This window comes from Octopus bimaculoides, chromosome 14 (genome assembly GCF_046866305.1).
Source record: "Octopus bimaculoides isolate indiv1 chromosome 14, ASM4686630v1, whole genome shotgun sequence".
In the NCBI taxonomy this organism is placed as follows: Eukaryota; Metazoa; Mollusca; class Cephalopoda; order Octopoda; family Octopodidae; genus Octopus; species Octopus bimaculoides.
Window position 1 is genome coordinate 55,604,094 of NC_142941.1, and position 13,346 is coordinate 55,617,439.

At 36.2% G+C, this 13,346-nt stretch overlaps 1 protein-coding gene across 1 annotated transcript; it reads right to left on the minus strand.

Moving 5' to 3' along the window:
- Window positions 1-5,043: 5,043 nt before the first annotated feature.
- Window positions 5,044-11,944, minus strand: LOC106878572 (3'-5' exoribonuclease 1). The gene is made up of 6 exons (XM_089362993.1): window positions 11,645-11,944; window positions 9,501-9,637; window positions 7,936-8,146; window positions 7,501-7,584; window positions 6,592-6,725; window positions 5,044-5,755 (listed from the first exon to the last, which is right to left on the minus strand). Exons 1-6 carry the CDS (start codon window positions 11,783-11,785, stop codon window positions 5,260-5,262), a joined length of 1,203 nt encoding a protein of 400 aa, XP_089219119.1. The 5' UTR covers window positions 11,786-11,944; the 3' UTR covers window positions 5,044-5,259.
- Window positions 11,945-13,346: the final 1,402 nt, after the last annotated feature.

Genomic DNA, 13,346 nt, shown 5'->3' on the forward strand with positions numbered 1-13,346 from the left:
ACCATTACACGTGTCTCATTTCCCACAATTTCCTGTTGTTTTGTTATGTAACCGCTCTTGAAAAACTATTTAGCAGTATTTTTCAACTCTTATGAATACTTGGCACAACTATAACATCTACATACAGTGTTGAAGTACTAGAATAAACGGATATGCTTCAAGAAGACATAGCTTGGATCATACCCCTGTCTACATACTATGTTCAAACGTGTGTGTGTGTGTGAGTGATATTTTGCTTTAATGCTTAAGGACTGTAAATATATATATATCCACAAATACAAGTGTTCAGTTCTTATAACGCAACGTTAAATTCCTACATATTAAAACTTTAATATAATAACCTAAGCATAATTTGCATAAAATTCAAACTGGCAACGACGAGTGTTTGGGCAGAATATGTACTTACAAAAAGAGAAAACAAAAGACTTCAATGATATTTCAAATTTTCATTTATTTTGCTCTGCGTCTGTTAGCTGGATTTTAATACAAACATCATCGACTCTTTAATTATTACATAATTAAAACCGACGATGAGAATCCAGGGCTTTTTAGAAGGCTGCTTGAGTAAGTCGTTCTTACTGTTTGCGCAAGTCATACTTTCTTAAAAAGTATTAGTTTCACAAGACTGACTATTGGTATGACCAGATTTTGGTAATTTTCCCAATAAGAACCTGTCTATACAAAAGCATTGAGTACATATCCTATAAAGAGCTTTTTTTTTTTTAAAGGGGGCTAGTAAAACCAAAATCTTTGATATCTCCTATCAAAGATGGAATGCTATGTGTTGAAAGTTTATCTCCATGGACGATCTAATTATCTTTTCCTTCTTTCTTTTCTTTCTTTTCTTTTTTTTTTTTTATCTTTTTTTTTTCTTTAACATGCAACCAAATCATCGACTATGTTTTTAATTCTACTGTGTTGTGAAATGCTTTCTGAAGTATAAAACTAAGTTTGCAAGTTCATTTCCCATAATAAACTAAGGAAATTCTTAGATTCTTTGACGCTTAATATACCGCTTCACTCGTCAATTTCAAGACTGAATTGACAAAATTCAATCGAAGCAAAATTGAATTTCTATGCTTCAATTGAAACCTGCCCTTTGATGTTAGAAGACATTTCAATTATTATTCTTTGGATTCAATTATTAGACAAAAGAATTTTGGCATTTTCTCATTCAACTTCATTGCCAATCATTGTTCAAGCAATCAAACCGTACACTAGCAAAACAAGTGGTTCTCTTATATTATTGACTGCATTCCGTTTTGCAATAATTTCTGCTACGCGATAAAAAGTCATATGAATTATATTCGAAACTTTGTATTATTTCATTGTTTTGTTTTGTTTTTAATTTCAGAATTGCTCATTTGCTTGTTTTCAAAACAAAAAAAAAAGTTTTGTAAAGAAAACTACGTCAGATTTTTTATTCTGAATATATACATATATATATATATATATATATATATATATATATAAGCAATGTTAATTCTCTAAATGAAGTATTAATAGTAACTGCACGATAAAGTGTAGTATATTGCCACTTAAGTGTGGCTGACCCCTAGGGGTGGATGTTACTGTTGCTTTTAGCCCCAGGAGGACATCTCCTCCAGTTGGCTTATCGACACACGACTGTGTCCTGTTTGCCAAGGGAAGTTATCCCTCTCACCACGATCTGCAGCACGAACGGATCCGGATTTCAGGGTTATTTCCCTTCGTCGGCGTTCGATAGCTGCTGACCTTGGTGAGAGAGACAAAAACCTGGCAATCTTATATCTACTTTTCCAGTGAAATTCTTCACTGATATCGAAAAGGTGAAAACAAGCAATGTTAATTCTCTAAATGAAGTATTAACAGTAACTGCACGATAAAGTGTAGTATCGCCCGTGCCATATATATATATATGTATGTATACTCTTACTCTTTACTCTTTTACTTGTTTCAGTCATTTGACTGTGACCATGCTGGAGCACCGCCATTAGTCGAGCTAATCGACCCCAGGACTTACTCTTTGTAAGCCTAGTACTTATTCTATCAGCCTATTTTGCCGAACCGCTAAGTTACGGAGACATAAACACACTAGCATCGATTGTCTAGCGATGTTGGAGGGAGGGACAAACACAGACACACAAACATACACACACACACACATATACATATATACCACGGGCTTTTTTTCGGTTTCCGTCTACCAAATCCACTCACAAGGCTTTGGTCGGCCCGAAGCTATAGTAGAAGACATTTGCCCAAGGTGCCACGCAGTGGGACTGAACCCGGAACCATGCGGTTCGTAAGCAAGCTACTTACCACAGTCACTCCTACGCCTATATATATATATCCGTCAGTGTAAAATAAATTTTCAGCTTCTCGATAATTTCGGTAATTTCTTTTTTTTTCAATTCACCAATATACAGTCGCAGTCCTTCTCTCTTCCCCAAGTTAAACTAAATCTTAATAATCAATACCTTTAAGGCAGTGTACTGGCAGAATCGTTGGCACGCCGGACGAAATGCTTAGCAGCATTTCATCCGTACTTACGTTTTAAGTTCAAATTCCGCCAGAGTCGAATTTACCTTTTATCCTTTCGGGGTCGATAAAAAAAAGTACCACTTGAGTATAAGGGTCGATGTCATTGACTTAACCCCTGCTCCAACATTGCTGGCCTTGTGCCAAAATTTGAAACCAATAATTAAGGCGGCGTGTGGGTAGAATCGTTAGCACATCGGGTGAAATGTTGGGCGATATTTTGTCTGTCTTCAAGTTCTGAGTTTAAATTCCGCCGAGGTCGACTTTGCCTTTCATCCTTTCGGGGTCGATAAATTAAGTATCAGTTGCGTACTTGGGTCGATCTAATCGACTGGCCCCCTTCCCAAAAATGTCCGGCCTTGTGCCTAGAGTAGAAAAGAATATCTTCTTCTATTGTTTTAGTTCTCATAAGCTTCATCAGTGATTTCTTAACCACCAAAACCGCAATTCTGTGGCTCATATACACACATGCACACATGCAGACTCACTTGTATATATATATTGGTTGAATCTTTATATTCTCCATTGGTGACCCCGAAAAGATTTATCTAATATTTCAACGTTTCAAGTTTTGTTTCATCACTTGTCCATATTACCTCGCTGAGCTTCTTTTACTGTTACACCAGCACAGCCAACGTCACTGCCATTTCTTCAACAAACAACAATAATCATGGAAAACAACATTAGTAACACTGGTATTCTGTCCAACAATAGCAGCAACAGCGGCAGTATCTCGTCAGTATCAATGCATAAAGACAGAAAAATTATACGACCCAAAACAGCGAGGAAGGCGAACGTTCTTCCTACAGTTTCGGTATTACAATAACACATAAATCATCTTATGTTTTAACAAATTATATCTATAGGTACTTTTTGCAATTTAAACATTTGATTTTCAGTATTTGAGATGCCCACATCCATTTGTTACCAGCAATCAAGACAGGAATCACTGTAGAGAATCTTTCCTGGAATAGTTTTAAATACATTTCTTGGTATGGCAATACTGTGAACTCGCGTCCGCAAATTTTATTTATTTGATGATCGAATTAAGTGAATTCTCAGCCAATGAAGTGATTAGTATGCTGTTATATCGACAGGCGTGCCTAATCACTAATAGCCAACAAAGCATTTACAACCTTCGCAGCTTCTCAGCCATTGCAGGTTGTCGGCCAACACGGCTCTAATTACATGTGTTGCTGCACAGAGAATATTGCTGATTGTACATGATGATGATGATTCAAATAACCACATTTTATGCACATGATGTCGTCAACACGACAGAATTCCTAGACACGATACTTCTTGAAGTATATATCTTCTGCACGCACTGTCGTAAACAGAACAGATTATGTTACATCGAGATCATAAATTCACCACTTCCCAAATTGTTTTCATTTCAGAAGCACATCTTAGTTGGATCGTCACATCATACGCAGCATCCTCGTATATACACATGTACATGTGTAGACTCACTTGCATCAGTACTAGTTCACTGTATACACACAGATCACAGAGATTTGAAGTCAGAACGCAAATCAAATACGATATTTCGATACTTGCCATGAGTGGATATTGGAAACAGATAAACTTTCTGACTAAAGAAACCTCAAGAATCGAAAGAGAAAATTCATCTGGTTTAGACAGATATACAACAGATCTATATCCGCGCGGTTATCAGACGCTAATACACTATCGAAGCAATGTATACATTCGTTACCTCCATCGATCCTTTTTAAGAGTAGAATCTTCTCAGCCTATTTCTTTGTTGTTGTTGTAGCTGTTGTTGTTTTGTTGCTTCTACTGTTGCTGTTGTTGTTGTTGTTGTTGTTTAGTCCTTTATCAGCCATGATGAGCAGATCTATAATCAAAGCCACTGCAATCGCGACTTTTATATCCAACAACTCCGAACACGTTCGCGTTCATTTTGAGTAATAACTATTTAAAAATGACTAGAGTTCTGGAGTTATTTCCCTTAGACCATGCACTCAAGGGAGTTAACTCTGTTAAGAGGTAAGCATGAAACCATCAAAATAGCGAATTATCCTGAGTCTGGTGCAGACACAGGATAATTCGCTTTCGTGCACCATTTCATGCTACATAGTTCCACAGTTTGGTGTAGGGTACAACTTTCTCAATCCGCAAATCCTCCAAATGCAACAGAAACATGAGTAATAGCTCAAATGTTTGTACTATTCGCTGTCGAAGCTTCACCTGACAGCAAACGGTTTCCTTGCAATGGTTGAATCAAACTAATTATTAACCCATATCCCTTGATTTCATCCTTTCACCTCCTCTAATCAGTTTTACTTGATCCAACGCAAGTTTGAATACTATTTCTATGAATTCCTACATTCTCTCCAAACAGAACAGATGGATGGCCCCCGTGCTAGCAACTGCCCCATAAACTTCCGTTGCTATGCTTAAATGGCTAGAACTACTTTATCCAGTTGTCCAATAATAATTAGAAGAAAAATTAGAAGAAATTAAAATAGAATTTTTAAAAAAATTAAACAAAACCAGCAATGAATATAAATAAAAAAGAATTTAATGTATGCAATTCAAGTCTTTAAAGTTTCTTCCAAAAATGGTTGGAAACAACTTGGCCTTGATTGTTGAGACACCAAATTGAAAGACAATCTTTTGAAATCACAGAATCTGAGAAGTGCGAATCACAGTCGATGACAAAAAGACAATTCCCAATATGTCTTCATCGAGGTGGAAGAACCATAAAGCTAAGGGTTAGTCAACACTTAGTTTGCTCATTTCTTTCGCGACATCGGTGTCGACCGAGTGAGACAGTGCTGAAATCTTTCTGGCTGAAACTGTGACTGATTTTATTTTGCCATTGGTGTTGTCATCAGAGGAATCGCTGTCTTCCGAATTGCTTTGTGCAGCAGATACTGAAGTCGATCCTTCTGCTGCTGCTGTTGATGATGATGATGAAACATCCACAATTGGTGCATTGAGATATTCGTTTATCTTCAAACAGCATCCGTCCGCCATCAGCCGTAATGCAATCCTGGCAATGTTGTATGCATCATCAAGTCCGCAGTGCAGCTGGCCTTCGAAAGACATCCCCAACATTTCCAGCATGCCTTTCAGACCACCTACTTTCTTGCAACTGTAGAAACTCTCGTAGCGCCGCCGTATGTTGATCCAGCGACGGGCCCATCGTGGAAACTGCACCCCACTGTACTGGCACTGGTAATAAAGAAAACGTCCCATGTCCCAGGGTCTGAAAAATATAATGGAAAAATACATTAATACGAGCTGGAATCACCATCACAAGTTTGCATGTACATACGCATACAGATAGAATGGAAATGAAAGCAAGTGCACACACACACACACACACACACGATATCTTTCTTTTTTTTCTTATGCAAAAACACTGCCATGTTTGATACTCACTCATGATAATGTATCTTATCTGATGGCATGTATATATATATATATATATTGTAACAGGTCAACCCAAAGCCTTGTGAGTGAAATTTGGTTGAAGGAAACTGTGTGGAAGCCTGCTAAAAGAATTATTCTTGTTCTTAGTGGTTAATTTAATCCATCTTTTAGTCGAATGCTAACACCTGGTGTGTGCATGTCCCCAGCCCCAACCCCCACCCTCTCTGCTAAAACCATTTGAGTCAAGTTTCCTAGCTAAGGATAACTTCTTCCCTTTGTCTCACCAGTTCCTTGAAAAGGGATCAAAGGTACTTCCCTTCTTATGATTAAACAATTGCTGCTGTACAATGACAATGAGGTCCATAAACCAACCCCTTATCCACACAAACATATGGATTATTGTTTTTTGTTTTTAACCCTTTGGCATTCAGATTACTCAGTCAAATGTGATGCTTATTTATTCAGATCGTTTTGAACTAATCATGCATTATTTCGTAGCTTTGAGATTTCAATGAAGTGATAGTTTATTTTTAGAATGACATTGTAGGGTAAGTGAGAGAAGCTAGATCTGGCAAGGCCAGTTTGAACATAAAACAGGTAGAATATTTCGGGTGGATATGACAGGTTTAAATGTGAAACGATTAAATTATCAAACAGGCATTTCCTTACCCATCAGTCACAATAGCAAATTTATTTCTTCGATGTGAACTGTTTAAGACAGAGGTCAGCAAACCTTTTGATAAAAGCCATTGTAGAGCTTGCGACATAACCGCAGGAAATGTTTGTGCATTGTTGACAGTTTCCTGAAACAATAATGGCCACACATAAAATTCATTTGAAATTACAGTTATGTTTCATAGAAAATAAAGTGAATACACTTAAAAATACCGTTCTACAGGGTGTCCACAAAGACTGGGTACATGGAATAAATAAAATCATAAGATAAACAATTAGATATAAGAAATAATAATTTCTTAAAGTATGTCTTAATCCCCATGTACCCAGACTTTGTGGACACCCTGTATTTCATAAAACCCATTGCTCATTGATTTTTTTTTTAGCATGTATTTCACATGCAATTTTGTCACATGTTACACAAGATTTATTTGTATCGTTTGTACATATATGAGACAAACTATCATAGGAAATGCCTACAGTAATAATAATAATAATAATAATAATAATAATCATCATCATCACCATCACCATCATCATCATCATTGTTTAACGTCTGCTTTCCGTGTTAGCATGAGTTGGACGATTTGACTGAGGACTGGTGAAACCGGATGGCAACACCAGGCTCCAATCTGATTTGGCAGAGTTTAATAGTTTCAAATTTCAAATTCAAGGCCAGCAGTTTTGGAGGAGGAGGTAAGTTGATTCCATCAACCCCAGTGTGCAACTGGTATTTATTTTATCAAACCCCAAAAGAATGAGAAGCCAAGTCAACCTCAGTGGCATTTGAACTCAGAATGTGAAGTTGGAAGAAATGCCACAAGGCATCTGCTTTAATAATAATAATAATAATAATAATAATAATAATAATAATAATAATAATAGTAATAATAATATTCTCACCTGGGTAATACCTGTTAATTCTATACAAAACTTTGTAAGCTGTGGATTCATTGTGGGTTTACAGTAAGCATGGAATTTATCAACCTGAAACAAGAAAGCAAAGACAATAAGTATCAGATATGTAATTTGAGATGAATGTCATGAAAAATTTTTAAAAACTACACACACAGATACTCGACTATAAAACGCCCTCACCTATAAGATGCAACCCCTACTTACAAGGTTCGAACTGGGAATTTTATCACTGACCTGACTATAAATCGCAGTGAAGATTATTTTATAGGATGCGCTTATAAATCACACCCCCAACTTTAGGTGAACATTTCAGGGAAAAAAATGTGCGACTTATAGCCGAGTATATATGGTTTGTGTATATATATATATATATATATATATAGATGGATGGAGAGAGAGAGAGTCTAGACTATTACTTACTATCTTCTTCTGCTGCACATCAATAAGGATGATGGGAAACTCAATGATTTCATGTTGGAAGTTGACATTGTAGGGTGTACAGGTAGCCTCAAAGTCAATGACTAGTAGAAACTCAAAACCAGTTTCTTTCACCAAACTGCTGTTGACTGCCCGTAACCGGTGCTTCTTGTAGTACATCTTCAAACGTTTCTGTAACACACCCTTATTGCCTCTGGAACAAGAAAAGAAAACACATGAAACCCCTCTGATTTGTTAGCCACACTACAGGAATAGTAATGGAATGTGGTGTTATGATGGTAGGATATTCAAGCCCACCCTACATGATTGTCACTTGCTGTAAGATATAAATATTAGGTCTTTTTTCTATATTAGAGCAATACTGCATTCTGTATGAGTCAAAACCATTTTTTAAAAAATGATATTTATCATCATCATCATTATTTAACATTTGTTGTCCATGCTGGCATAGGTTGGGCAGTTTGACCAAAACTGGCAAGCTGGGGAGCTGCACCAGGCTCCAGTCTGATTTGGTATGGCTTCTACGGCTGGATACTCTTCCTAACACCAACCACTTTACAGAGTGTCCTGGGTGCTTTTACGTGGCACTGCACCGGGTGCTCTTAAGTGGCACCTCATGGATGCTTTTATAAGACACCACACAGGCACTTTTACATAACACTGCCACAAGTACTTTCCATGTGGCCCCAGCACAGGGCTCTTGAAGGTCAATCTTCTATTTATAAATATTGAAACTAAACTATTTAACCACATCTTTAGAGTGTATATTTACAGTATTTATATCTACACTGTGGAGGTGCGTGGCTTAGCAATTAGGGCGTGGGACTTATGATCGCAAGATTGTGGTTTCAATTCCAGAACTGGGTGACATGTTGTGTTCTTGAGCAAAACACTCCATTTCACATTGCCCCAGTCCACTCAGCTGGCATAAATGAGTATTCCTGTGATGGACCTGTGTCTTGTCCAGGAGAATATATACATCACAGAATCCAGGAAACTGGCCTTCTGAGTCTAAGACTCAAAGGGCTAGTTACCCAGAAGGAACTTTATCTTATATATCAACACTATGTTTTGATTGTCTTATTCCTAGATATGTAAACATGGGTTCAATCTAGGAGCTTCTATTTAAGCACAAGGCCAGTAATTTCAGATTAGGTAGTAAGTCAATTATATCAACCCTGTTGTTCAACTGTGTTGCAGTGAAATCCTGACACCCCGGTGGGATAGCAAGTGAACTGTCCTAAACCTTATAAAGGCACGTGCATACTGACTATGCGACATACAGTGTGGAGTGTGCAGTTGCATTTGTGAAGGCAGTCGTAGAAGTCGTTGAGAAGAGATATAAGTGTGTTATGTGTCTGTTTCTGATTTAGTTTGTGTGGTGTTATAACATGGTTACAGTGTAGTTTATATCCAGAACCCAAGGACATAATAAGCTGGTACCTGTTTTACCAGGTGTGCTAACGATTCTGCCAGCTCACCAACTTAGAAGGGCAAAAATCAACAGCAAATACCCATTCCTTTGTATCCTGTAACTTTCAACTTACCTAGAGTCCAATTGTAAGTCATGCACCTTCTTTAGAAGCTCAGACTTAGTCATTTTGTTTATAGCCCCATTGATCCGAGACAGCCTTTTGTACACATGATCAGGAAATGTCAAATCAGCTTGTTTTGATCTGCTTTTCTGAAATATCGGGGAAAAAAAAAATAATAAAAATAGTAATAATAATAATAATAATAAAAGCACTCAGAGAGCGCAGACCTCCACCAAGGCAACACCAACGTCCTCTCAACAATTAGCCAGAGATGATTTTTAAAATGAGAATATCTGGAAAAAACTCGACTGCTCTCACAAAGGAGAATACTAAAAATGAACCCAACTGCTTTCAAAAATTAAGTAAAAAAAACAGAAAAGTAATCCAGAATTCTTGTCCGGTACCGGATCAATCCCAAAATCTAATCAGTTCATGCCAGTCACAGGGACAAACATCCCTAAAAGTTTCACCAGATTCCATACAGTGGTTCTTGAGATATCTTGTCCGCAGACAAACAAGCAAACACAGCTGGAAACAATACCTCTGCCTTCGCTAAGGTGGAAGTAACAATAATAATAATAATAATAATAATAATAATAATAATAATAGTAATCCTTTCTACTATAGGCACAAGGTCTGAAATTTGGGGAAAGGGGCCAGTCGAATGCATCGACCTCAGTGTGTAACTGGTACTTAGTTTTTGGGCCCCGAAAGGATGAAAGGCAAAGTCGATCTCAGCTGAATTTGAACTCAGAATGTAAGGACAGACGAAATGCCATGAAGCATTTTACCTGTCGTGCTAATGATTCTGCCAATTCATCACCTTCTTCTTCTTCTTCTTAATAATAATAATAATAATAATAATAATAATAATAATAATAATAATAATAATAATAGTTTATTGACTCCGAAAGGATTAAAGGCAAAGTCAACCTCGGTGGAATTTGAACTTAAAATGCAAAGAATCGGAAAAAATGGTGCCAACTATTTTGCACCACTTGCTAACAATTCTGCCGGTTTGCCACCTTAATAATAATAACAAGAGTGCTTAGAGAGCGCAAACTTCCGTCAGGGCAACACCAATGTCCTCTCAATGATTAGCCAGAGATGATTTTTAAAATGAGATCTGAATTAAACCCAACTGCTCTCACAAACAAGAACACTAAAAATGAACCCGACTGCTCTCAAAAATTAAGTTAAAAAAAAACAGGAAAAAGAATCCAGAATCCTCGTCCGGTACCTAATCGATCCCTTAATTTAAAAATAGTGAAATACGAAGAAGATTTAACTGGTATTTCTAAAAAAGGCGACTGACTGACCGTGTATTAGTTTTGCCCATAATAGTTTCTTTTCTTTCTTATTTATACTTTCAATTTTAAAAATTTATGTACAAACGACATAACGACACAAATGTATCCCCGCCCCCGACTTTGATTCTTCAGAACTTTCATAAAAATGGATATTTTAAAATTAAATTTTCTACAAATATGCCTCAGGTTGTGTAAATTCCAATTATAAAGTTGATGAAAGGGGCACATTTGTATAGGTATGCCGTATAAACCAACCATACAAGCATGGGGCGTTAATCTGGTTACATTTCTAAAAATTTTGCGATGTGTATATACTACTTTTATAAGGCTTGATGTCATAAAACTTGAAAAATTACTAAAACATCTGTTTTTAATAAATGCTTTGTGAAATACGTGAGGACGAAAATCGTGAACGAAGGACGAAGTTTGATGTAGAAAACCTGAGATGTGGAGTTCTCAAAAAAAAAAATTAATAATAATATAATTTAGAATTTTTTATACAATTTTCCAATAATAAATAATCCTTTAAGCAACTTAATTTATTTTTTTGAAAGATTGAAAAAAGCAACAGAAAACTTTTTACTCTTTTCCCCCCATCTCCTTTAAGTCTCCTTATTATTTCCTTTTAATGTTTCGTAATTTTTAATTAATAATTTTAACAAAATATATTTCAACATAAAAAAATATTCTTATTTAACAGCTCTAAACCTGTTTTAAGTCCGAAGAATTTAGCCGCCTTTTTTATTTATTTATTATGTTTGTTTGCTCTTAGATTTCTTTTAAGCTGAACTTTTAAGGTGTTACTGAAAGAGGTAATAAATATATATATATATATATTTTACTAACTTGATGCTTTTCATTGGGATCTGTGTTTTGCGATTGATCTCGTTCCCTTTCTTTGTCTGATGCCGTCGATTCTTCTTTGTCAGCTGGAGCAACGCAATTAGTTTCTGTTGAGGGCTTCGACGAAACTGGAGCCGATGCCATGATTTAGGCCGAAGAACAAGCAATCGAAATGTAAACTGAATACGTTTATATATAGATTTAAGATATAAATATGTATAAATATATATGTGTACACACACAATTATATACAACTGTGTGTAGTGCTGTAATTATATTATATTTATATATACATATGTAATTATGTATATATATATATGTATGTATATATATATATATATGTATGTATATATATGAATATATATATAATTATTTGTAGATGTGTAATTATGAATATACAACTGTATATAAAGGTGTGATTATATCTATATATAATATAATATATATAATATATGTATATATAATATATTTATACGTCTGCTTTCCCAGAATCTTTTAATTACATTTTGGGTCGGATTTTAATTTCAAGACTAAAATTAGCCCGCTTACAGCATTCGAAAATTAAACTGTTTATATAACTATGTCATCTCTGATAAATATATATATATTTAGATATATGGAAATATCAATTTAGTTATTTGCATTTTAAAATTATATTGATCTCTTTTTTTTTTTTTTTTTGGCTATTATATTATAGTGCTCCATCTACGGCCCTTCACATTATATTTATTAGGCAAGCGTGGTTGTAACCGCTTACAACATTACAAAATTTCTTAAGTATAACTACTAAAGAACTACTGTTACAAATCAATACGCTGGAAAAAGAACAATAGTTAAGTTCATATTAGGTTTTATTTTTGTTTTCGAAAAAAAAACTGTTGGGTGCGATTAAACTTGTTTGAAAAAGCCATCTAGAAATAAATTACACGTCAACAGAAAGGAAAAATCTTTAGTCATTTTTATAATAAAATGATGGTGGGGTGGGGGGATTAAATAGCAAGATATGTCCAGAGTTGTCTCCCGTGCACCAAAAAAAGGTCTTCGCTACATATCTTCTAGTTAGCGCGCTAAGATATCGTGGCTTAACGCCAACGTATAAAAATGTTAATGAGGACGGGCTATCTCCCCTGGACCAGAGGATGAATAAAACCTTACGGACCCGAAATAGCCTAACCAACAAATGCGGAGATCCCATTTTCTAGTAGGTAGCGCTTGAAATCGACACATTTCGAGAAAACTTCTTTATGACTGTTTAATGTGTAAGGTTTAGCATAGTCCTTAAGGAGTTTTGTTCTCACCGCGATGCAGATTTTGCAACGGCCACTCCTATTAATATATGGGCCTAGATGTTCTATTATTCTCCATCTGATATCACGTGGGGTCCCTTCATCTTTGAGGTGCCACCACGTGGCTGGCCAGGGACGTGACAAAACGTCTTTCTGGGACCCTGGAGGAAGCGACGTTTGAAAGCTGTACCGACCGATCCACTATATTTACAAACTGCTCTTGGAAACTGACGAACCCAATACTCGGATATGAGCTGGAGCCAACTATATATATATACTCTTTACTCGTTTCAGCCATGCGGCTGTGGTCATGCTGGAGCACCACCATGGTCGTTCTGACTTCCTCAGTCTGGGTGTTTCACATCACCACTCCTGTATGTGCCTGGCTCCCAGATGTTGGTACATTTGATGTATAACTG

Bases quoted from the DNA above. Each gene is read 5' to 3' on its own strand.
- LOC106878572 (XM_089362993.1), bottom strand. From the start codon at position 11,785: ATGGCATCGGCTCCAGTTTCGTCGAAGCCCTCAACAGAAACTAATTGC. The intron at 9,638-11,644 runs GTTAGTAAAATA...CCGATATTTCAG, and splicing joins ATCCCAATGAAAAGCATCAA to AAAAGCAGATCAAAACAAGC. The intron at 7,585-7,935 runs GTAAGTAATAGT...TTCTTGTTTCAG, and splicing joins ATGTGCAGCAGAAGAAGATA to GTTGATAAATTCCATGCTTA.